Below are 26219 nucleotides of genomic sequence, written 5' to 3'. Positions count from 1 at the left end.
CCAGACGTTCCTCTTGCAGACGCAGCTCCAAGATGTAGCCTTAGCCATTAAGAGGGAAGATCTGGCCCACTAAGAAATTTCTCTTGAAGAAGCACCTGAGATGATAGTTCGGGCATAGAGTATATGAGTGTCTCAATTGAGGGGAGAGTGTGAAATTAGAAAGGATGGAGTCCAATCTATGATGTGGATAATCTACAAGCATCTATTAAGTGTCTAGTATGTGGCAGGCATTGTGCTAGGTCCTGTGAGTGCAAATACAGGGAATGAAACAATTCCTATCCACAAAGAGTCTTTATTCTAATTGGGGAGAGAGGTAGACAACAAGTACATGTTACAGGGGACTGACCAATAGGCCTGGTCCTGATGAATATGCTCAAAGTGCTCATCTGATGAAATTCCTACATGAACTTTGGAATATGTGCAGACATTCTCTAACTAGGACTGATCCACTAACTGTGTGAAGGGGAGGCTCTTTGATTGGCTGTGTAAGTAGGGTACATTCAAAAGGTCTTTGTCAACCTGGACTTGTTTCTTTTGGTCTGATTTTCTCCTACCTGAGGTTAACATATTATCCAATAGTGTTGTTGCATTTGGACATGAACTTGATGGGACTAATGTTATATAGAAATTGTAAACATGAAGCATGATCTGCTTCAACTGCATACAGATGTACAGGTCATAAAGTTCAGCAGGCAGAACCCAAGAACCACCAGGAATGAGAATAAACCACTGACACTGAGGTTAAGATTTCTTGGTGGTTCCCCACATGGACCTGTGGAGGAGCCATTTTATATGTAATGGGACCCATATGGAGAGATTAGAAATGTATACCACTACTGGGTCTGTAGCCTAAAGAGATCAAAAAGGGGAGAGGGGGGAGAGGAAGAAAGGACCTAACTGTACAATGATATTTTTTTGTTTTGTTTTGTTTTGGTTTTTTTAGTGAGGCAATTGGGGTTAAGTGACTCGCCCAGGGTCACACAGCTAGTAAGTGTTAAGTGTCTGAGGCCGGATTTGAACTCAGGTACTCCTGAATCCAGGGCCGGTGCTATATCCACTGCGCCACCTAGCTGCCCCTACAATGATATTTATAGCAGCTTTTTTGTTGTGGCAAAGAATTGGAAATCGAGGGGGTGGCTAACAAGGCAGGTATAGATGAATAAGTTGTGATATAAGATTGTTTTGGGGGTAATTGTATCAGGAGCTCTGTGTGTTTAATGTCTTTCCTCTGCCATCTTGGCTCCACTCCTGATATAAGATTGTGATGGAATATTATTATGCTTTAAGAAATGACAAACAGGATGATTTCAGAAAAACCTAGGAAGACTTACATGAACTGATATATAGTGAAGTGAGCAGAACCAGGAGAACATTGTACACAGTAACAGCAATATTATAATGATGGTCAACTATATCCTGGAAACCTCAAAAATCTATTTCCCCTCTAAAGAGACCCTTTACTAGTTGGAAGAGAAAGGCTAAGACATTTCCTATTGGATGCAGCCTCTCAGAAATAAGTACTGGAGGCAGTTAGGTGGCACAGTAGATAGAGTACTGGCCCTGGAGTCAGGAGGACCTGAGTTCAAATCCAGCCTCAGACACTTAACACTTACTAGCTGTGTGACCCTGGCCAAGTCACTTAACCCCAACTGCCTCACTTTAAAAAAAAAAAAAGAAAGAAAGAAAGAAAGAAAAAGAAATAAGTCCCATATTGGCTACTCTTTGTAGCATAGAAAGATTAGGTAAAAAAAAAAAAAGAGTACCTAGAATTAAAAACTAATTCTCATGTGGATTTGGTGCAGGAGTAGCCCAATAGCAATAGATACCCTCCATTCTGTATCCCACCATGCCTTTCACCTCTTGCTTTGCTCCTTTCAGTCCCACTGGTTTCTAAATTTTTAAGCTTACTGCCTTGAGTCATCCCTTAGCAGCATAGGAGTAGATTACCAGCTCAAAGAGAATAGAGAAACTTAATAAAACTTCCTGGAGAGAACGGAGGGCTTCAGACACAAGAGACTATGAAATACTTAAGAAAGGTACTTCAGGAAACAATGTATACAATAACGACAATATTGTAAAGACAAACGACCATGAAAGCCCTAAAAACTCTGATCATCCCAGTGATGAACCAGTATTCCAGAGAACCCTTGATGAAACCTGCTATCCACCTCCTGAGAGAGAGGGGATGTAGCTAGGATATACATTTTTGGACATGGCCAATGAGGAAATTCAGTTTGCTGGACTGTACATATTTGTTACAAGTTTTCTTTTTTGTTGTTTTCCCCCCAAAGGAGTAAAGGGAGAGAGTAAAAAAAAAAATATATATATATATATATATACACATACACACATATGTATACATATATAAAAACAGATACATACATATTTTTAATTGAAAAAAATAATTTTCTTTTTAAAAAAGAAAAAAAGAGGGGCAGCTAGGTGGCGCAGTGGATAAAGCACTGGCCCTGGAGTCAGGAGTACCTGAGTTCAAATCCGGCCTCAGACCTTAACACTTACTAGCTGTGTGACCCTGGGCAAGTCACTTAACCCCAATTGCCTCACTTAAAAAAAAAGAAAGAAAGAAAGAAATGCACTCAGGTCCTACTTCCTGGGAACATGCCTCATGATTCAGGAGCCCACCAAAGGGTTATGAAAGCCCTAACCCATATGACTTCCATATATTGCATGCCTGGCTGATACAATAGACTAATGGGACCCAGATGTTGGATGATCCAGTGTCAAACACCATGGTGAATTTCTGAAGTGGAACGCCAATACAGATGATGCCATAATACTGTATTCAGGAGAGAAATGCACCAAACTCAAATGAGCATCACAGGAATACAACACACCCCTGTTTCCCTCTCTTTAAATTGAGATCTATACTCGCAGCAGAAATGTCCAATCTCATTTCCTTTTAGAAATTATTATGGTACTCAGGTCAATATGGTAACAAACTTCATTCCAAAAAAGCTGGAATAGCCACAAACCTGGGTAACTCCTGATATGGAAATGCCATCCACTGATACCAATCAGAAACTCCTCTGGAACCAAGTCTTTAGAGGATTGCCCACAGTCACTGAAAGGTTAAAGGAACTGCCTGTAGTCATTAAGCTAGTGTGTGAGAGAAGCAGGATATGAGCCCAGGTTTTCCTGACTCCAAGGCTGGTCTTCTGTCCACTGCATTGGTTCAGCCTTGCATTAAATGCCCCATATTCCTCAAGCCCAGAAACCAATTGGATTATCTAGAGAAGAAAAGACATGCGTATGTCCTAGAGTTTTGATGTCATCTCTTTAAGTCATGTTTCTTGACAATGTTCAGTTCACTGATTTTTCACCATCCATGTAGAGCCAGAAGGGACTGGAGAGATTATTGCTTTTTGCAGGTGAAGGAACAATCTCAGAAGGGAAATGATTTACCCAAAGTAACACGGGTAAAATCTCCAAAACTCTAGATTCAAATATAGATCTTTTGACTCCAAATTTGATGCTCTTTCTATTATATCATACAATACATATCCAACATGTAGGCTGGGGTTTTTTTTCCCTGTATGGGGATGAAATGTTCTGCTTCCTCATCCCCCAGAGTTCCTTTTCCCTGCTTTCTTTTTTTGTTTTTTGGTTTTTGGTTTTTGGTTTTTGGGGTGGGGTGGAGCAATGAGGGTTAAGTGACTTGCCCAGGGTCACACAGTTAGTAAGTGTCAAGTGTCTGAGACTGGATTTGAAGTCAGGTCCTCCTGACTCCAGGGCCAGTGCTCTATCTACTGTGCCACCTAGCTGACCCCCTACCCACTTTCTTTACCTCCTCTAAGAGAGGTCTGTCTCCCCCATCTGCTAATGCCTTCTCTTTTCAAATTACCCGCCTCTGTATATAACTTTTATATACTTAATTGTTTGCATTGTTGTCTGCTTCACTAGAATGCACGCTCATGAATACAGGAACTATTCTTTTTTGTCTTTATTTGTATCCCCAGTGCTTACACAGTATCTGGAACATAATCATTTTTTAATAAATGCCCGCTGAATGACTGTGATGTGACAGTTTTAACATCCAAAGGGAAAGGAAACAATTGAATTGACTAAAACTACAGGTAGGGGCAGCTAGGTGGCACAGTGGATAGAGGACCAGCCCTGGATTCAGGAGTACCTGAGTTCAAATCTGGCCTCAGACACTTGACACTTACTAGCTGTGTGACCCTGGGCAAGTCACTTAACCCTCATTGCCCAGCCCAAAAAACTACAGGTAGGGGTCATGGTTCTTAATGGATGATCAACTGTTGTTATCTGTGATAATACATCCTCTAATGTGATAAACAGTCTCACTCTTTTATGCTAAACAACCTTACAAGTTTGTTGTGTGAAAATATCGTGTAATTCAGCTTCCGATAGGAACAAAAAAAAAAGAGAGAAAACATACATATGAAGGAAATAAGATTCCCTAACAAATAGATCATATGTACATACATACATAAACACATGTATACGTACAGCATTTATTGATCATTTGATATTGTCAGGACATGTGCCTACTGTGACTGGTCAAATAAGGTTATGAGTGGGTCCACCAATATTTCTCATTCCTTTAATGGGGGGGGGGGTGAGGGAGGCCTATTAAAATAAGTTTCTGCTTTATGTCTGATGTTGATGAAAAACACTTGGATTGTGATGTGACTACTGGCCCCAAAAAAGGCTCTTGGGTCTGGAATGCTGCTATGGGCACGCTTGGAATCCAAAGCAGGAAGCTTATCACCAGATGTGCCCCAAAGTCAATGGGTTCCCTGGAAGAAGCCTTTCCAATGTGTTGATGGAGTGTCACACTGCCCTATTTTTAGGGAAAGGTATTCTCACCCTGACCTGCTGACAAAAGGGTGAGCCTGTTTCTGTCATAAGACAGAGTCAGAATCCAAAAAATCTAAACAGGCTAGATTCCCCTTGAAATTTAATAAGGAATATATCAAATCCAAAGCACCAAATTCACAAGTACTGGCTGAGAGAAGCAAGGCTTGAAAGTAATTTGTCAGAAAAGAATCTGGATTTCTTAGTGGCTTGCAAGCCCGATAAGACTCAGCTCTGTGGTATTCCAGCCCAGAAACCTAACACAATCTTGAGTTGAATTAAAAGAAGCATAGCTTCCAGGAATAAGGAGATGTTAGTTCTGTTGTGGGCAGTGAGGTGGCAGACTAGATAGACCACTAGGCCTGGAGTCAGGAAGACCTGAGTTCAAATTCTACCTCAGACCCTTGCTAGCTGTGTGACCCTGGGCAAGTCATTTAACCCTGTTTGCCTCCGTTTCCTCATCTATAAAATGAGCTGGAGAAGGAAATAGGAAACTAGTCCAATATCTTTGCCAAGAAAACCCCAAATGGGATCACAAAGAGTTGGACACAACTGAAAAAATGACTGAATAATATCAGTCCTACTGTACTCTACCCTAAGTGGACCACACCTAGAGTATTGGGTTCAGTTCTGAGCAACACTTTTTAAGAGGACATTGATTTGAAAAGCAACTATAGTTGGGCAAGCAGTATGGTAAAGGTCCTCCAACTCATATCACACAAGGGCTCCTTGAAAGAAATGAAGGTAGGGGCAGCTAGGTGGTACGGTGGCTAGAGCACTGGCCCTGGATTCAGGAGCATCTGAGTTCAAATCCAGTCTCAGACACTTGACACTTACTAGCTGTGTGACCCTGGGCAAGTCACTTAAGCCCCATTGCCCCGCAAAAAAAGAAAGGAAGGAAGGAAGAGAGAGAGAGAGAGAGAGAGAGAGAGAGAGAGAGAGAGAGAGGAAGGAAGGAAGGAAGGAAGGAAGAAAGAAAGAAAGAAAGAAAGAAAGAAAGAAAGAAAGAAAGAAAGAAAGAAAGAAAGAAAGAAAGAAAGAAAGAAAGAAAGAAAGAAAGAAAGAAAGAAAGAAAGAAAGAAAGAAAGAAAGAAAGAAAGAAAGAAAGAAGGAAAGAAAGAAATGAGGGTGTTTCGCCTGGAGAAAAGGAGATTCGGGAAATAAAAAATTTCTACAAGTATTTGAAAAGTGGTGACAGTAGAAGAGAGATTTGATCTGTTCATTTTGGCCCCAAGGAGTAGAACTAGGAATATGAATGGAAGTGGGAAAGAGGAAAATCTAGGCTTCCAAACAAATACAACTATCCCAAAATATCACAGGCCACCTTGGGAGGTAGTGGGTTAGCCTTCATTACTCAATCAACAGGCATTTATTTTGCATCTATGTATCATGCATGGTACTTGTTACTGGAAATACCAGGAGAAAAATGAAATCACTCCCACCCTCAAGGAGCTTACATTCTATCAGAGGAGATCGCACTCAAGCAAAGGCTGAATGACCACATGTCAGATGTGAGGTAGAAGGGATTCTCCTTCAGGTTTGGGTTAGACTCAATGGCTCCTGAAATTGCTCCCAAAGATGAAATTTTGTAATGTTATGATCCAGCTCCTTTGTTTAAATGCTGTCCAATAAATACACTCATGGTATGGATCCCAGCCCTTGAGACAAAGACTCCTAGAGGGAGGAGAAGGGAAGGTCTTCTAGAACTATTATCTCTATTACCAGTAGCCATCATCCATAGCATCATTGGAACCTAATAATAAAAATGGCTATCACATCAGGGGAAGGGGCAGGTCTGAAAAATATTTTTACATTCAGAAGGAATCCTCCTAGGGGCAGCTAGGTGGCGCAGTGGATAAAGCACTGGCCCTGGATTCAGGAGGACCTGAGTTCAAATCCTCCCTCAGACACTTGACGCTTACTAGCTGTGTGACCTTGGGCAAGTCACTTAACCCTTATTGCCCTGCAAAAAACACCCCCCCCCCAAAAAAAAAAACAGAGAAGGAATCCTCCTTGAAAAGGGCTGGACTCATGATATGGATAATTCTCCATAAGAGGTGACCTTCACTTCCTTAGGAATTTGACTCAAGTACATACAGGAGGTTGGTGTCCACCTCCTCCTGTTTGGTGAGCCCCTCTTACCCTGGCACCCTGGTATTTTGTTTCAGGAACAAGAAAACAGAGCATTTTAACATATTTCTGCACCAGCCGTGTCATGCTAAAGAAAATGTCAACATTTTTCATGGTGCCCCTTGGGGGTTTCAATCACTTGAAGTGAGAAGAAGGGAGGAAATGGAGTAAATACCATCTGTGTTCATGCCATCCCCTGTGGACTCCTGGGGTTCAAGGTGTAGTCTGAGTTTGCCAGGCTCGGCCACAGAGATAAATCACATGGGAAGCCCAAACCAATAGGCTCTCCAATGTCTCTGACTAGGGGTCCTTAGGAAGACTCAGGTCAAAAACCTCAGGCTTGTAGCCCATTAAATAGACAATCGGTTGATTCTATACCACTCTCTATTACTAATTCATCTTCTCCAGGATCACAGATTTACAGCTGGAAGAGAACTTAGAGACCATTGTGTCCAACTCCTTACTTTTACAGATGAGGAAACTGAGGCACAGAGGAGTTAACATAGTACAACAAAAGAGACCTGCTCAGTGTAACATGACTAGTAACTGGCTGAAGTAGGATGTGAATTCAAGCCTTCATGATGCATAGGCAAGTGCTCTCTCCACTATGGCATAGAGCTGCCTATTTCAGATGGAGAATCAAGGCTTACTAACCCAATATGGAGAGATAAGTAAGGGAAATGGTTGGTTTTTAGCCTTTACATTGGCCTTAAGTACCCAAAGAAGAGTTAGGTAGCTGCTGCCATGGTAGGATAGAAGGGGTCTATGAAAGCACCCCAAACTATTGTGTGTGTTTTTCTTGCCAACTTCATTTCTTTTTTTTTTAATAAAGTATTTTATTTTTTTCCTGCAAACTATTGTTTTTATTTTTTAGTGAGGCAATTGGGGTTAAGTGACTTGCCCAGGGACACACAGCTAGTAAGTGTCAAGTGTCTGAGGCCGGATTTGAACTCAGGTCCTCCTGAATCCAGGGCCAGTGCTCTATCCACTGTGCCACTTAGCTGCCCCTACCCCAAACTATTGTTGCTGTTGCTGTTGCTGTTGCTGTTGCTGTTGCTGTTGCTGTTGCTGTTGCTGTTGCTGTTGCTGTTGCTGTTGCTGTCGTGTCATTTCAGTCATGTCAAACTCTCTGTGACCCCACTTGGGGTTTTCTTGGCAAAAATACTGGAGTGGTTTACCATTTCCTTCTTCAGCTCATTTTACAGATGCAGAAACTGAGGTAAACAAAATTAACTGACTTGTCTCAAATTCTCCCACTGGCCTATGGCTGTACCAATAGCCTAAAATTCCCACAGCTATGATATTTTTAAAAATCTATTGATACATAAATATTTTAACTGACAGGGAAGTAACATATTAACATGAATAAAGAAATATTAACAGAATTGGCAGGATTGGTTTTTTTTCTTTTCAGCTAATTTAGTTAAAACCTTAGAAAGTAGGGTCCTGAGAGAATCAAACAAGGAACAATTAAATTTAGTGGGAAGGAAGGTAAAATTATGCAGGAGGTAAAGTTTTCCTTTTATTGCTTTCCAGGTGTTATGGGGTTGGGACTATTATAGTTTAAACTGGCCAACTAAACTAAAGGACAGACACACCTTGAGAAGGAAGAGAGATAAGCCCATTAGCCATGACTGCTGCCTGATTGGTGCCAGGGCACAGAGAAAACTCCAGAAGTCAGGACCACCTCCCCTCATTCCAGCTTCCTTCACCCCCAAAGGAAACTTTCCATAGTCAGATGGCCACTCCATCTACAAATGTTTCAGAGAATCATGTGATCTTCAAGCCATCATCTCCCCTTGAAAGAAGTTTGACTTCTCTCTCAATTCCTTTCTCTAGCACCCAAATAAAAGATTATTTGAATTGGATTTTCCAGGGCAATGAGGGTTAAGTGACTTGCCCAGGGTCACACAGCTTGTGTCAAGTGTCTGAGGCCGGATTTGAACTCAGGTCCTCCTGAATCCAGAGCTGGTGCTTATCCACTGCACCACCTAGCTGCCCCCAGTTATAATTCTTTAAAGAGGGATACCTAAGGACTCCTACCATCACCCATTTCCCTTGTGACACTGGGAACCCTCCTGCTCCCAGACTTCCATAGCCTCAGAGACTAAAGCTCTCATTCTTCTTGTCCATCACCAACTCCTCCTTCCTCCCCAGGAAAGCAGATCTGAGGAGTCACAAATACTTAAATGTGAAGACACATTGCAAAAACATTTGAATCTTAGGGATAGGAACTCTGTGATTTCATTGGTATAAGTAACCCCCAAGTAAGGAAACTTCCTCTACTAATGCAATTCAGTACCTTCTTTGCAATGTATAGATGCCTAGAACTTGGAGAAGCTAAGTTACTTACCTAGGGTCACAGAGGCAGCTGGATTTGAACTCAGGTCTTGCTGGCTTGCAGGCTAACTCTGTATCTACTATGTTCTGCTTTACTGAACTTTAAGAGAGAAGTTAAAAGAATGAGCCCCCAATAATGGAATTTCAGGCAGTGTGGGAGCTATTATGAGGAGAGTAGAAACGTTTCTGGCACCAATTTAATCACACTAGAAAGGACTAGCTGTTCCATTTCTTTATGTGGCCAGCCCTGAATTAAGTGATACAATGGATTTAGACTGGACCTAGAATAAAAAAGACTGGAGGGGTGGCTAGATGGTGCAGTGGATAAAGCACCAGCCCTGGATTCAGGAGTACCTGAATTCAAATCTGGCCTCAGACACTTGACACTTACTAGCTGTGTGACCCTGGGCAAGTCACTTAACCCCCATTGCCCTGCAAAAAAACCCAAAAAACCCAAACCAAAAACGAACAAACAAACAAACAAAAAAGACTGGAGTAGGGGCAGCTAGGTGGTGCAATGGATAGAGCACTGGCCCTGGATTCAGGAGGACCTGCGTTCAAATCCGGCCTCAGACACTTAACACTTATTAGCTATGTGACTCTGGGCAAGTCACTTAACCCCCATTGCCTCACCAAAAATAATAATAATAATAATAATAATAAAAAAGACTAGAGTTCAAGTCCAGCCAAGGACACTAAATAGCTGTATGACCCCAGGCAAGTCACTTAACCTCTGTCTGCCTTGTATTCCTCAACTGTTAAAGGGGTATCATAATGCCTCCCAGAGTCATTGCGAAGATCAATGGAGGCATTTGTAAAGTGCTTGGCACATAGTGGCCACTTAATAAATGCTTGTTCCCCTCCCATAGCATGTTCTGGTCCAGAAAGGTCTTAGAGCTTGGGGCCCTGGACAGAAAGGATAGTTCCAGGCAGCACAACATAGTGAGAAGGGCTGTTGTTATTTGTCCTTCATTCTCAAAGAGGATCATGACATCGGGATAATGTTATGACTTGCACTGAATTGGATTTTAAGTGAGGGAGGAATGTGCAAAGTCACCAACCTCACTCTCTCATCCAGAGCCATCTGGGTCCAGTGGCACAATATACCTCAGGGTGACTGGAGATGGTCCCAGATGTTTAAGGCAATTGGGGTTAAGTGACTTGCCCAAGGTCACACAGCTAGTAAGTGTCTGAGGTGAGATTTTTAACTCAGGTCTTCCCAACTTTATGGTCAATGCTCTATCCACTGCACCACTTAGCTGCCCCAGAATGAGAAAGGCTAGGAGAGTTTGGATTCTTTATGATGTAAAACAGAGGTGCTGGGGACAGAGCCAAGATGGCAGAGGAAAGGCTGTGACTCTCTGAGCTCCTGACAAATCTGTCCACATACCTCAAAAAAAAAAAAATGCCATAAGACAACTCCTGGGGCAGCTTGGTGGCGCAGTGGATAGAGCACTGGCCCTGGAGTCAGGAGTACCTGAGTTCAAATCCAACCTAAGACACTTAACACTTACTAGCTGTGTGACCCTAGGCAAGTCACTTAACCCCAATTGCCTCACTAAAAAAAAAAAAAGACAACTCCTGGAGCAGCAAAACTCACAAAAGAACAGAGTGAGACTTTTCCAGACAAAAAATGGCTTAAATAGGCAGCAGGGATTGTCTGCTGTACAGGGTGAGAGAGGAGCTCAGCATGTGGCACAGATCCAGCCCCAGGCAGGCCGTGCCTCTGGAGCCTCATTATCCTCAGTGTCAGGGGCTTCTTCTGAAACTCGGCTCACAGATTGGTGAGGGGGGGTCCAGTGGTTGCCCGGGTGGAAATAGTGGGAGTCTCTGTGGGAGCAGAGGTGGAGCAGACTTGAGTGTCAGAGGCCCAGTGGGGGTGAGGCACAGGCACGCCAAACTTGCAGACCACAGAGAATCAGATTTCAATCAGATTTCTGCTTCCAGGTTAAAGAGAAAGCAGGCCCATGGTTACTTACAGGCCAGGCAGGCTGAGAATGAGCCTAAATTGTACCACCTGGGACCCCTTGTAGCTTGGGACAGTGCATCCTGGAAGCAGGGCTCCATGTTAAGAAGGAGTTAAGGGGCAGCTAGGTGGTGCAGTGGATGGAGCACCAGCCCTGGAGTCAGGAGTACCTCAGTTCAAATCTGGCCTCAGACACTTAAGGACAGCCACTAGTTTCTGTTACTTGTATTTGTATTCCTGACATATACTAAAGGCTTAATAAGTGCTTGTTGACTTGACATGGTTTAGAAAAGAAAGAGAGAAAATGAGAATATCCGATTGTAATATGTGAGGGGGTGGGTGTTTTGTTTTGTTTTGTTTTCTTTGGAGTTTATTTTCTCCCTCTCCGGGCCCACAACTAGCCAAAACCCAACCAGAACTAACAAGAGCAGCCTCATGGTTTCCTGGCTGGCGATCTTCTTGACCTCACTCCCTTCTTGTTCATTAGATTACTGAGAGCTATGAGGCCGGTGGATCGGCTCCAAGTGGCCATAAATTTGGCTTCTTCTCTAACCCATGGAGGCTGGACAAGACCACAATCAAGAATAAATATTGACATACATTCAAGATGCGAAATGGAATTTAATAGAATAGACCAGGCCATGGACTGTTCCCAAAGATCTGTAGCACACTATTTCCCAAGTTCAATGAGTATTTAGTGATATATGTACATATACATATACATATACATATACACATACACATACACATACATATACACATATACATACATATACATATACACATACACATACACACACATACATATACACATACACATACACACACATACATATACATATACACATACACATACACATACATATACATATACACATACACATACATATACACATACACATACACATACACATACATATACACATACACATACATATACACATACACATACACATACACATACATATACACACATACATATACACATACATATACACATACATATACACATACACATACACATACACATACATATACACATACACATACACACACACAAACACAAACACACACACATACACATACACATACATATACACATACACATACACATACACATACACACACACACAAACACAAACACACACACAAACACAAACACACACACACACACACACACATATATATTCCTAGCAGGTGGGGTAATACAAAAAGCATGGATTTGGAGCCAAATGACCTGGGTTTGGATCTTGGCTAGGACATTTACCAGTTGTGTGACCTCTCTGAACCTCACTTTCCTCATCTATCAAATGGGGAGACCATAGAGCAATGGAGAGGTTGCAATGCTTTACGAATATGAAATTATGAAGGAGAAACAGCATAAAGGATGTCATAAAAGAAATGTATGAGCAAAAAAAAAAAAATCTGGCTCTCACACTTCCCATTAGCAGCAGAAAGAAGAAGACCGCCACATCAAGTCAAGGCAACAAGCATTTATTAGGCATTTACTATGTGCCTATTGGTTTTTCAGTTTGTGGGCTAGGTTTTCATTCAGGCTCTCTCTTGATATTTCAATCTTTCAATTGTTCTTCTTTTCTCCTTTGAGAATTCTCTTTACTCTTCAGCATTAACCTCCCCTACTGTTGCACAGACCCCAGAAGATGCCCTTCTGAGAGGATTCTGCTTCCTTGGATTTGTGGCATTTAAAAAGTTAGAGAGGCATGGCTTCTGGGTAATGGAATCATTTTATTAATAAGGTTAGCATGCTTATTAATAAAAGGATGGTCATTTCACTGTCTCTCTTAGACCAAAGACCCATCATGGTGGTAGGTTCACGATTTGTATGCCCTTGGTGTCCCTGAGGGTAGCAATCAACTCTGATTGGTTAACAATTAATGAGAAAATTAATATTGCAATGAAAAGCTGGGCTATATATTACAATGAAGGTCTTGGAGTACACTCGGATCACCCAAATCTTGGTCAGAGAGACTTATCAATTTCCACATAACCTGTCAAACAAAAGAGAGGATCAACATTTTCCTAGACCTGTTTGGGCAAACACAATGAGCAGGAATGAACCCATTAGCCTAAACTTAGAATTTGTTTTACTGTCTTTGATTAGATCTCAATCATCCTGGCTGGCTAAATGGTTTTTGTTTTGTTTTTTTGCGGGGCAATGAGGGTTAAGTGACTTGCCCAGGGTCACGCAGCTAGTAAGTGTCAAGTATCTGAGGCCAGATTTGAACTCAGGTCCTCCTGAATCCAGGGATGGTGCTTTATCCACTGTGCCACCTAGCTGCCTCTTGGCTAAATGTTTTAGAAAGATTGTCCACACTGGTTGTTTTCTGGATGAGGAAGTAGAAAGGGAGGGAAAAACCTTGGTCTTAATTCAATAATTAGTTATTAATACAAGAGAGAAATAATCATTTCTCCCACAGAGATATGTGAACCTAGATCCCCATCATAAGTAACCTCTGAGGAGGGGGAGACTGGCCCCCACTGGGTCTCCAGACCCCTTTACCTCAGGCATAACACTCTTGTTTATGGCTCTGAGAGTCATACACATTCATCATATCTTCTAGCTTGTTTTAGTCTTCCATCTCCCCATCTCCTTTTCTTCATGTGGTTGGGTGAAATTCATGGCTTTTGCTTCTCAGGGGGTCTCAGGGATTCCTACAGAGTCACTGCAGATAGCACCTCAAAGCCTGATTATGTCAATTGCAGTGGACATTATGGAGGAAGGGACATGATTAAGGACTAAGTTATCTGGAGTCAATTTATGAGGTTTTAACCTTGTTCAGAGGTTCCATCTTATTTTATAGGTTCAGATATTGCTAACACATGGTTCCCTTTTAAAACTATATTTAGTAGGTTGGAGAAGTTGTAAAATGCAGCTGTAGAAAGTAATTTTGCTAGTCAAGTGATCTGTAAAATAAAGGATGACATTATATAAGTCAGGCTTATGGTTGTGCCATTCCAATATAGTAGAAATTAAGATACTATCTAAATTAATTTATACATTTACTGCTATACCAATCAAATTACCAAGGAAATATTTTCTAGAACTAGATAAAACAAGAACAAGAGCATTTGGAGGAAAAGAAGGTTCAGAATCACAAGACGAATAATGAAAAAAATTACATGGGCAACTAAAGTGTTGTAGTGGATATAGATAGAGTGCTGAGCCTGGAGTCAGAAGACTCATCTTCCTGAGTTCAAATCTGGCCTTAGACACTTACTAGCTGTGTGACCCTGGGCAAGTCACTTCACCCTGTTTGTCTCAGTTTCCTCATCTGTAAAAATGAGCTGGAGAAGGAAATGGCAAACCTCTCTACCTTTGTCAAGAAAACCCCAAATGGAGTCACAAAGAGTCAGACATGACTGAAACCTCTGAACAACAAAGAAAACAACCATATAAAAGAAAGCTGCATCTCACTAATAATAAACAATGGGTGACTCAAAGCATCTTGAGTCCATCACCTCTGTCAAGATGCAAGAAGCATGTTTCATCATCAGTCCTCTCGACTCATGGTTGGTCACCATTAATCGTAATGTTTTTCAAAGTAGTCATTGTATAGATTGTTCTACTTCTCACTTCACCCAGCATGAGCTCTTTTTTTTTCTTTCTTTCTTTCTTTTTTTTTTTTTGCAGGGCAATGGGGTTTAAGTGACTTGCCCAGGGTCATACAGCTAGTAAGTGTATGAGGCTGGGTCCTCCTGAATCCAAGGCTAGTGCCTTATCCATTGCGCCACCTAGCTGCCCCCCTGCATTAACTCTTATAAATCTTCTCAGATTTCTCTGAATCATCCCTTGTGTCATTTCTTGGGGGCATGATGATATTTCATTATATTCATATTTTGTTGCTAAATTGTCAATCCCAATTGAAAGATATTCTTTTAGTTTCTACTTCCTTGCTATAACAAAAAGGGGTTGTTATGAATATTTTTGTAAATGCGTGTCTTTTCCCTCCTTTTTTTCTATGATATATATGCCTAGCAGTGGTATCACTGGGTCAAAGAATAAACACAATTTGGTGACTTTTGAGGTATACTTCCAATAGGATTTCCAGACTGGGTGGATCAATTCACAGTTCCACCAATACTGTATTTGTATCTCTATCTAGTCCAGTGAAGTCAACAAGTATTTATTAAATGCCTACTATCTGTCAGGCACTGTGCTAGGGATGCAAAGAAAGGCAAAAAACAATCTCTGTTGTCACTAAAGATATTATGCAAACAATAGTCTCTTTCATTAGATTGTGAACTCCTTGAAGGCAGGGACTGCCTTTTGCCTCTTTTTGTATCCCCAGTGCTTAGCACAGTACTTGCTACATAGTAGGCACTTAATATTGATTGATTAAAACAATATATACAGCATAAACACAATATAAATTGGAGGTAATCTCAGGGGTAAGGCACATAGGATTAAAGGGATCAGGTAAGGCTTCTTGCAGAAGGTGGAATATTAGGGGGCAGCTAGGTGGCAAAGTGGATAGAGCACTGACCCTGGATTCAGGAGGACCTGAGTTCAAATCTGACCTCAGACACTTGACACTTACTAGCTATGTGACTCTGGTCAAGTCACTTAACCCCAATTGCCTCACCAGAAAGTGGAATTTTAGCAGAGACTTGAAAGAAGTCAGAGAAGCTTGGAGGCAGAGATAAGGAGGAAGAGAATTCCAGGCATTGGGGACAGCTGCCTAGAAATGATCTGAATTAGGAGAAAGAGGAACAATTAGGACATAGAGGAATATTCCAAGAACAATGAGGTCAATATCACTGGATCATAGATTATGCAGAATAGGGTAAGGTATTAGAAAAAAGAAGACTAGGGGGCAGCTAGGTGGTGCAGTGGATAAAGCACTGGCCCTGGATTCAGCAGGACCTGAGTTCAAAGCTGGCCTCAGACACTTGACACTTACTAGCTGTGTGACCTTGGGCAAGTCACTTAACCCCAATTGTCTCCCACAAAAAAAGAAAAAAAAAAGAAATAAGAAGACTAGAAAGGCAGAATAGGTTATAAAGGACTTTAAAAGATGGAGAATTTTATATTTGATACTGGAGATGATGAGGGTGTGTACCTGGATGGTGGCAGTGTCAGAGGAAGGAAAGGGATATAGATGAAAGATACTGGAAAGGCAGAATCAAAAGGACTTGGAAATAGACTGCATGTGGGAAAATGGTAAAAAAAGTGAGGAGTAAGGGGGCAGCTAGGTGGTACAGTGGATAATAAAGCACTGAACCTGGATTCAAGAGGACCTGAGTTCAAATCCAACCTCAGACACTTGACGCTTACTGGCTGTGTGACCCTGGCCAAGTCACTTGACCCCCATTGCCCTGAAAAAAAAAAGTGAGGAGTAGAGAATGTTGTGTGTGTATACATACATATGTACATGTGTGTACATGCATATGTATATAAGTATATGTATGTGTATATATATTATATGTACACACATATACTTATATGTGTGTGTGTGTATATATATATGTATATATATATGTGTGTGTGTATATATATATATATATATATATATGTAGTATGTTCCAAAGAGCAATCTGGAATTGCCTTGGCAATTGGTTCTCTGGGTTGGACTGGGGAGGAGTCAGCTGGATGAGCTTAAGAATGAGGAAGCCGGGGCATGTAGTACCTAATAGCAGCTACCGGAGTATGATTTCTTTGATTTTACTATTTACTCCCAGCACAGGTCACTTGGCTTCCGTGATGAATACCACATCTGCAGCATGAATGTCCCTGTCAACATCACCACCTCCAGCGTCAGATGTGATTACCACACACCCTCCAGCATACAAGATACAGGCATGCTGTCCAAACAACTGTCCCCCAATGATCCGAGAGTTGATAGAGTCCTCAGAATCTCCCCTGGTTTCCTGGAGATCACCAGGGCTGTCAACAATCTCAGCCGATTCCCAAACCTGGCTCAGGGAGGACGGTTCTTTAGGCATGTGAACCCTCAGGCTGATAACCTTTCTCAAGTCTTTTCTTGGGAGGAAAAGATCCTTATACCTGCTATAAATCACAGTCTTTGTTTTTTGTTGTTCTTTGTCTTTTGTTTCCAGTGAGGACCATGACATCAGGGTGATGCCAAGAGTTGTACTGAATTGGATTTTAGGGAGGGAGTGCTGGTTGCGCAAGTTCACCAAATTCACTCCACCACAGCCATCTGGGTCCAGTGGCAAGAGAATAGATCAGGCTGACTGGAGAGGGCTCTGGATGTTTAAGGCAATTGGGGTTATGACTTGCTCAGGGTCACACAATTAGTAAGTGTCTGAGGCAAGATTTGAACTCAGGTCCTCATGACTTTAGGGCCAGTGCTCTATCCACTGCACCACCTAGCTGCCCCAAATCATGGTCAATAAACTACCATGAAACTATTTATGACAAGTCTTTGGTTGTACTGAGAAAGGAGCTGGAAATATGCCTTGGGGGGCCAACTTCTCTTTTTCTTTCCCCCCTTTTTTTTTTTTTTGGTGGGGCAATGAGTGTTAAGTGACTTGCCCAGGGTCACACAGCTAGTAAGTGTCAAGTGTCTGAGGCTGGATTTGAACTCAGGTCCTTCTGAATCCAGGGCTCCAGTGTGCCACCTAGCTGCCCCCTTGGGGGGGGCAACTTCTCAAGGAAAGGAAACAAGAGAAGAAAGGAGAGCTAATGCTCCTGACATCATTCAGTCAGCCAATAAACATCTATTCATTTATTTATTCATTTCTTTCTTTCTTCATTCATTCATTCATTTATTTACTTATTTATTCATCTATTTATTTTTTCATAATGAACATTTTTATTTATAGTTTTGAGTTCCAAATTTTATCTCTCCTTTCCTCCCTCTCCTCTCCCCTCCCTGAGACTGTAAGCAATCACATGTGGGTTATACATGTGCAATTATGTAAAACATTATTATATCAGTCATTTTGTATAAGAATATTTGAATAAAAGAAAAAAATGAAAGAAAGTGAAAAACAGCACGCTTCAGTCTATGTTCAATCAATATCAGTTCTTTCTTAAGTGCCAGGCTCAGTGCTAAGTCCAAGAATACTGGCAAAGGACAGTCCCTGGTCTCAAGGAGCTGACAGTCTGATAGGGGAGACAACATGTAAGCAACATGTTGTTGTCCCTCCTTTTCCCAAGAGGACCAGTGATATCACAGGTGTTGTCTTGAATTGCATATGAATTGGATTTAGGTGAGGCAGAGCTGCACAAAGTCATCAGCCCCACTCTCTCTTCCTGAGTCATTGAAGGTCAGTGACAAGACAAGAGTCAAGACATGGTGATGGCCCAGGATGCAATGGATGGCCTTGGTGTCTTTGATGCCTGACCAAGCTGTAAGCATTCCATAGCATCTGCTTCAACTGCTTTGACGGCTGTTTTGGAGCAAATTGTTCTTATCAGCCCATTCCACTGGGGGAAGTCTTCACATGCTTGGAGTAGACCTCCCCCTAACTCACTAATGGGATTGAGGCCTGTCAGTTACCCTGGTTTAGCCCATCTGCCGAGACAGTTTTAGCAGGGTGCAGCTGCTTCTTCGCATGCTACAGTTTCTTGGAGCCACAGGTGAGAGTTAAGTAAGGGGTGGAAATCAAAGGTGAGGGATATCGAGGTGGCGCAGTAGATAAAGCATTGGCCCTGGATGCAGGAGGACCTGAGTTCAAATCTGGCCCCAGACACTTGACACTTACTGGCTGTGTGACCCTGGGCAGGTCACTTAATCCCCATTGCCCTGCCAAAAAAAGAAAGAAACCAAAGGTGGATGTGCAGCCCTGAAAAGGGCTCAGCAAGCCCTCACACCAGAGGTGCTAATCCTCCTGAACACTCCATACACCCCAGAACACATATAGACAGGATAAACTGGAGAGAATCAATAGAGGGGAGGCACTAGAATTAAGGGGGAATAGGAAAGGCTTCTAATACAAGATGGGGTTCTAACTAGGACTTAAAGGAGTCCATGAGGCAAAGAGAGGAAGGGAGAGCATTCCAGATGTAACGATTGGAATGACGCCACCTGCTGGATACTTACTGTAGAAGAGTTCTTGGCGGGAGGAAGTGACGCAGACTAGTGGGAGGAGGAAGGAAGAGACTGGCGCTGACTCTGGGGCTCTTTCCTGAGGACGCTGGCGGAGAAGGGAGCTAGAAATGTGCTCTCCCTTTAATAGATAGGAATCTAGGCCTTTCTCTCTTTACCAAATTCTTATTCTCCTTAATAAATGCTTAAAAGTCTAACTCTTGCTAAAGCTTATAATTTATTGGCGACCACTCATTAGATATTTTAGACAGTTTGGCTAGAATTTTAGCCCTTAACAGATGGCTGACCACGAAGAGGAAAGCTAACCCTCAGTCTTCTTCTGATCTTCTGGTTGGGTAAGAAATTTCCCCTCCCTCTCCCTTTAACTGCTGAGTACTGGCACACTGGCTGTGTTTTCCCTTTAAAATTTTTCGAATGGACCTTTTAAACTCCCTAATTATCCTATTTTTGATTTTAGTCTGTTTAACCAGACAAATGGGAGCTAAGAACATGTTAATGCTTTGTTTTTGTGGATTTTCTATTTTTCTTTTTATTTTTGTTAAAAGAGCCAGCAACTTACTCACACAAGGAAATATCTCTCCCTCTCCCAACCATGCTTTTTCAGAGAAACCTGAAGAGATTCCTGCAGCTTTTCCCAGTTCTAACACTAATTGTGCATGCCTGGAGGCAATGACCCACCCTCTAGAAGTTTTTAATCCCCTAGCACCTGGAGGCAAAGTGGGGGAAGAGGAATCCAGGCCTGAGTTCAAAATCAAGTCTGATTCAAATTGCGCTGGTCCCTCCCCTCCTCTCCAAACCCCACCCTCTACTCCTCCCATGGCCAAGCCCATTGCTTCCCCTGCCTGGGAAGTCCAGAGAACTGATGCGCATGCTCAACTTTCTCTAACTACATTTGCAGCTTCAGGCTCAGCCCTTCCCCGGCCTGGCTGTGCTTTTGAGACAATCTTAGAAAACTCTTTAAATTCCAGATATGCTCGTTTTGTTCATAATTTTGCTAACCTGCTTTTGTCTTTAATTAGTAATCTTATAAAGCATTTGTATGGTGAAAAGGCTGACAGACAATATAGAGGGGTTAAAGAAGAAAAACTTAAGCTGAATAAGAATGACAATCAACATAGTTCAAGACTCTGCTTCTTTTGCCATGGAAGGGTATATATTTTACAGAAATGTAGAAGTAAGCAGCAAGGTATTGATATGAGTGTTGGGGATTTTAGATATCGGAATCAAAAGTGTTCTGAATTCACTCAGAGTAATAGTATCAGTTCAGAGGTTACATAGGATTTCTATGCTATTATATATACATTTTGAAATTAATGGTATGGGTTTATTTTCGTAGAGATTTTCCTGCTTTTGAGATTGTGTTTTATACTTAGTTTTTAAAACAAGGAGAATATTTGTAAAAGCTTTTTATAGTCATGTGATCAGGTTTATATTTTATAATACTCTTGTTAATATTAAGTTCATATTCATTTAGATTTCCTTAGTTTGAATTTCACTGTCTTTTATTGTTCCACGTGTATTTTCTTCTATTCATTCATCTATCTAATTTTGAAACATGGTTTTGATTTCATAATACAATGTTAATTCTAGGAGTATTGTGCTCCCATATTCTGAGTTGTTTGTTTTTGTTATTTTTTCTCAACTGATTATTTGATCAAACTCTTTAAAGCATTTCCCTGGCAAATTGTTTGCTATGGCAAGTGTAAATTGATTCTAGAAGTATTATTTTTGATAAGCATATTCCAAAAAAAAAGAGGGGAACATTTGTAAAAGTTTTCTTTGAGATTGTGTTGTGCTTTAACTTTTATTTAAATATGTTCAGATTTTTCAAAAAAGTAATTGTATACTAAGTTAAAAAAAAGGGGGTATTATTTGAAATTGTTGCATAATTATATATTGTGTTCTGAGTCAAGATGTATTCACATTTTTTGCAATCATTTATTATCCTCAATTTTTAAATCCATATGAGACTTGGATTATGGGAACTTATCATTTAAGACATTAATTGCCTTTATTCTGAGTTATCAGATGCCAGTTGGCCAAGATGCCATCCAATCACAAGAGGAATACATGCAAGAGCAGACACTGAACTGTCACATGAGGGGAGACATGCATGAAGTCAAGGTATGGCCGAGGGAACGGCTTTTGACAAATGTTGAGGTTGGATTCTCTTGGTTTAATATTTTATTTTATTTTTCCCCACAATATTGTACAGATGGCTGGAAGTATTCATCCCACCCATCTCACTTCTACACCTGGCTTCCATGCTCCCTCCTATATGCCTGATTAAGTCTGACTCAGTTTCTTCCAATATGTTCGGTGGCATGGACATATATTCCATCCACCTATTTTAAGCCTGGCATACTGTATGGGCAGTACATATTGCTCAAGTGTGGGAATGCTCATATCCCATCATTTCTCTGTTCTTTTATGGTAACCCCCATAATTATCTCAGGTGTCATGATAAATACAGTGTTGAATTTGGCCTTGACACCTGTTACCAATTATATTAGATTTTTTAATTTCTCATAATGGCATGAGGATAATTAGGCAGATGATGCAAAAAGTGATGAAACAAAGATAAAAATTATTTTTAAAAAATTAATATCGCAGCAATTGTCTTCTCAATTACTCCCCATAAGGGGGGACTATAATAATAATATAATTTTAAAGAATGGTTCAATTTTTGTTTTATTGTATGTTTCACGTGTTAACAACTAAGATTCTGAATTCCCTTAGACATGTTTTTGAGAACTTTCATTGTTTGATTTCATTATTGACAAAGCTATTTTAAAGTTGTGTTAAGCTCAATTTTGTAGGAAATTTTCCTGGCTGATTACCAGCATCCACACATCAACCCCTGAAAAGACTTCCATTCCACGACTACACCTAGAGGACATCTGAGAAAAGACTTTCAGAGACTTTAAATGAACAGTTTTGATTTGTTGTTTTTTTTTTCTCTTTCTGTTATAATATACACCATCTGTAACGTATTCTCTGCAGAGGCCCTCCCTTTGCAAGACTAATGTCAAAGCGTCGGTTCATGAGGACAAAAAAAAAATCGCCCCTCTGGACAAAACTTTCCTCTCTTCCTTTTCTATATTGTTGTTCACATATTATTAGTTAGCAATAGTTATTATATTGTTTTTACTGTTCCGTCAAGGAAACATTTTGTTTCTTGAGGAACAACAGGGGGGACTGTAACGATTGGAATGACGCCACCTGCTGGATACTTACTGTAGAAGAGTTCTTGGCGGGAGGAAGTGACGCAGACTAGTGGGAGGAGGAAGGAAGAGACTGGCGCTGACTCTGGGGCTCTTTCCTGAGGACGCTGGCGGAGAAGGGAGCTAGAAATGTGCTCTCCCTTTAATAGATAGGAATCTAGGCCTTTCTCTCTTTACCAAATTCTTATTCTCCTTAATAAATGCTTAAAAGTCTAACTCTTGCTAAAGCTTATAATTTATTGGCGACCACTCATTAGATATTTTAGACAGTTTAGCTAGAATTTTAGCCCTTAACACAGATATGAGGAGTAGACAGTGAAAATGCCCAGGGCCTGGAGATAGGGTATTGTGGGTGAGGAACAGCAAGTAGTCCAGTGTCTGAATCATAGAGAACATGGAGAGTAAGGTGTAAGAAAACTGTAAAAAGGTAGAAAGGGACCAGATTGCGGCAGCTAGGTGGTACAGTGGATAAAGCACTGGTACTGGATTCAGGAGTACCTCAGTTCAAATCTGGCCTCAGACACTTAACACTTACTAGTTGTGTGACCCTGGGCAAGTCACTTAACCCCCATTGCCCTGCAAAAAGAAAAAGGAAAAAAAAGAAAAAAAGAGAAAGGATCAGATTATAAAGGGCTTTCAATGTCAAAAAGAGGATTTTTTATTTGATCCCACTTCTAACAGCCACAGGAGCTTATTGATGCAGTGTTGTGTGAGGGGCCAGTGTCACTGGATCACAGAGTATGTGGAAGGAGGAAGCCAAAGGAAGACTGGAAAAATAGGAAGGGGCCATGTTACAAAGGGCTTTAAATGTCCAACAGAGGATGTACCTTTTATCCTTGACATAATAGAAGCAACATGTAGCAATAGAAAAGAGGACTAAACTTGGCATTAGGAAAAATCTGGGTTTGAATCTCCATAAGGTCCCTTCTATTTCTAAATAGAATAGAATGCCCCACTCCTGCCCTGATTTTCAGATGAGAAAACTGAGGTAAAGCAACTTGCCCAAGGTCCTATAGGATTCGAACTCAGGCTCTATGACTCTTAAGTTCAACCCTCTTTTCACTTCATTACCCTACACTTGACATTTCTGTTCTGGGTTGAGTTCAACTGTTGGGGTAGCTAGGTGGCACAGTGGATAGGGCACCGGCCCTGGATTCAGGAGGACCTGAGTTCAAATCTGACCTCAAACACTTGACACTTAGAAGCTGTGTGACCCTGAGCAAGTCACTTAACCCCAAATGCCTCACATACACACAAATTTTTTTTTCATTTTAGAAAGAGTTCAACTGTTAATATAAATGATGATTTGTTGTTTTCCAGTCATGTCTGGCTACAGGTGACCCCATCTGGGTTTTTCTTGGCAGAGATACTGGAGTGGTTTGCCATTACCCTCTCCAACCCATTTCACAGATGAGGAAACTGAGGCAAACAAGGTTAAGTGACTTGCCCAGGGCCACACAGCTAGTAAGTGTCTGAGGCCAGATTTGAACTCAGAAAAATGAATCTTCCTGATTCCAGCCCAGTGCTCTCTATCTACTGCTACCCTGGCTTACACAAGGAAAAGAAATAAAGACAACACAAAAAGGGAAAAAACCGGGACAGCTAGGTGGCACAGTGGATAAAGCACTGGTCCTGGATTCAGGAGTACCTGAGTTCAAGCCCGGCCTTGGACACTTGACACTTACTAGCTATGTGACGATGGACAAGTCACTTAACCTCCATTGCCCTGCAAAAAAGAAAAAAGGGGGGGGGCAACAATCCTCAGGTCCAACAGAGTGGACAGTGCCAGATAGCGTACGTTCTAAGTTAAAAGACCCATCTTTTCTTTCTGTTCACAGGGAAAGTAGAAACCGATGACCAAACTCCACAATTCCATTCAGTGTCTAGGGGAACATATTTCGGGTGAAGTATCTCGCGTCCAACAATGTCTCATTCGTACGCTTTGTTTTAAGTCAGAAACTGCTTTGTTTTGTTTAAAAATAGATGCCAGGGGAGGTTTACTTTGGTGAGGCAGCCCTCGCCACCAGCCTCGCGGCTCACAGCAGACGACAGTCAGCTGATATCGTTTCCCCAAATCTTCTTCCCCCCTTATCTTCGGCCAAGGACAGGTTTAGAAAGCGGAGATAAAAGAGCTGCTTGGCGGTCAGCTCTGGACGCGTCTGAGCTCGTCCCCCAAGTGCCCCTCGGCCTGTCACCCAACACTCATTCCGCTATCAGGAACATTTTGCTGCTCTCCAGATGAACGGCTCTCACCACATAAACAACAGGTTATAATGGGATGAGATGAAATACCAGCGACGCCCTCTGTAAACAGGAGCCCTGGAGGCTCTCGGATGTTTCTGTGGGAGGCCGGGGCTCCCCATGCGCCCGGTCTCGGGATGGGGAACGCCATCCGGGCTCTCGTTGCCTTCGTCCCCACCAGCGGCTGCCAGAACTACCTGCTGGGAGAACTCCAGGAGATGCCACTGGACAAGATGGTGGACCTGAGCAGCAGCCAGCTGAGACGGTTCCCCTCGCACGTGTGCTCCTTCAGGGAGCTGGTAAAGCTGTACCTGAGTGACAACAACTTGAACAACCTGCCCCCGGAACTGGGGCAGCTGCAGAACCTCCAGATCCTGGCCTTGGATTTCAACCATTTCAAGGCCTTACCCCCGGTTGTGTGCACCCTGAAGCAGCTCTGCATCCTCTACCTCGGGAACAACAAGCTACGGGACCTGCCCTTGGAGCTGAACTTGCTGCAGAACCTCAAGACCCTCTGGATTGAGAATAACCACCTGACCCAACTGCCGGAGGTCATCTGTGAGCTGAGTCTCCTCAAAACCCTGCATGCGGGCTCCAACGCCCTGCGCCTCCTTCCCCGGCAACTGAGTAGCCTCCAGGAGCTGAGGACCATCTGGCTCTCCGGCAACCTGCTGACCGATTTCCCCACGGTACTGCTCCACATGCCCTTCCTAGAAGTGATCGATGTGGATCGAAACAACATCTCCTACTTTCCCAGCCTGGTTCACCTGTCGGGCCTGAAGCTGGTCATCTATGACCACAATCCCTGCAGGAATGCCCCTAAAGTGGCAAAGGGGGTACGGCGTGTGGGGAGGTGGTCAGAGGAAACCCCGGAGCCCGATCCCAGAAAAGCCAGGAGGCTTCGGACGGCCAAGGAGGCGGCTGATGAAGTCCAGGCACCTGCTGCTCCTGCCCCTCCTCTTCCTATGGCTGAGAAACTTGACTAGTGCCTTCCCTCTGTGTTTGTCTGCATTTTACCCTCTCTATAGCTTGTTTATACATAGCTTGCGTGTTGTTTCCCTTTCTTTTTGTACCCTCAGCACTTAACACAATGCCAGGCACATTTTTTTTTTTTTTGCAGGATAATGAGGGTTAAGTGATTTGCCCAGGGTCACACAGCTAGTAAGTGTCAAGTGTCTGAGGTCGGATTTGAACTCAGGTTCTCCTGAATCCAGGGCCGGTGCTCTATCCACTTCACCACCTAGCTGCCCTGCCAGGCACATTTTTGTTGTTCAGTCATGTCTGACTTTTATTGACCCCATTTGGGTTTGGTTTTTTGGTTTTTGGCAAAGACACTGGAGTAGTTTGCCATTTCCTTCTCCAGCTCATTTTACAGATGAGAAAACTGAGGCAAATAGGGTTAAGCAACTTGCTCAGGATCACACAGCTAGCAAGTGTCTGGAT

General features: G+C 42.2%; 1 protein-coding gene across 1 annotated transcript; it reads left to right on the top strand.

Annotated features, from left to right (window-relative positions):
- Positions 1-24880: 24880 nt before the first annotated feature.
- On the top strand, positions 24881-25762 carry LRRC10 (leucine rich repeat containing 10). Its single transcript, XM_043965229.1, has one exon. The coding sequence runs from the start codon at positions 24914-24916 to the stop codon at positions 25760-25762; it is 849 nt and encodes a 282-aa protein (XP_043821164.1). The 5' UTR covers positions 24881-24913.
- The last annotated feature ends 457 nt before the right edge of the window (positions 25763-26219 follow it).

Source organism: Dromiciops gliroides, chromosome 5 (assembly GCF_019393635.1).
Source record: "Dromiciops gliroides isolate mDroGli1 chromosome 5, mDroGli1.pri, whole genome shotgun sequence".
Taxonomy (NCBI): Eukaryota; Metazoa; Chordata; class Mammalia; order Microbiotheria; family Microbiotheriidae; genus Dromiciops; species Dromiciops gliroides.
This window is presented reverse-complemented; position numbering and strand designations above follow the sequence as displayed.

What these genes read in the sequence shown, in the direction of transcription:
- LRRC10 (XM_043965229.1), top strand. Translation starts at nt 24,914, where the DNA reads ATGGGGAACGCCATCCGGGCTCTCGTTGCCTTCGTCCCCACCAGCGGC.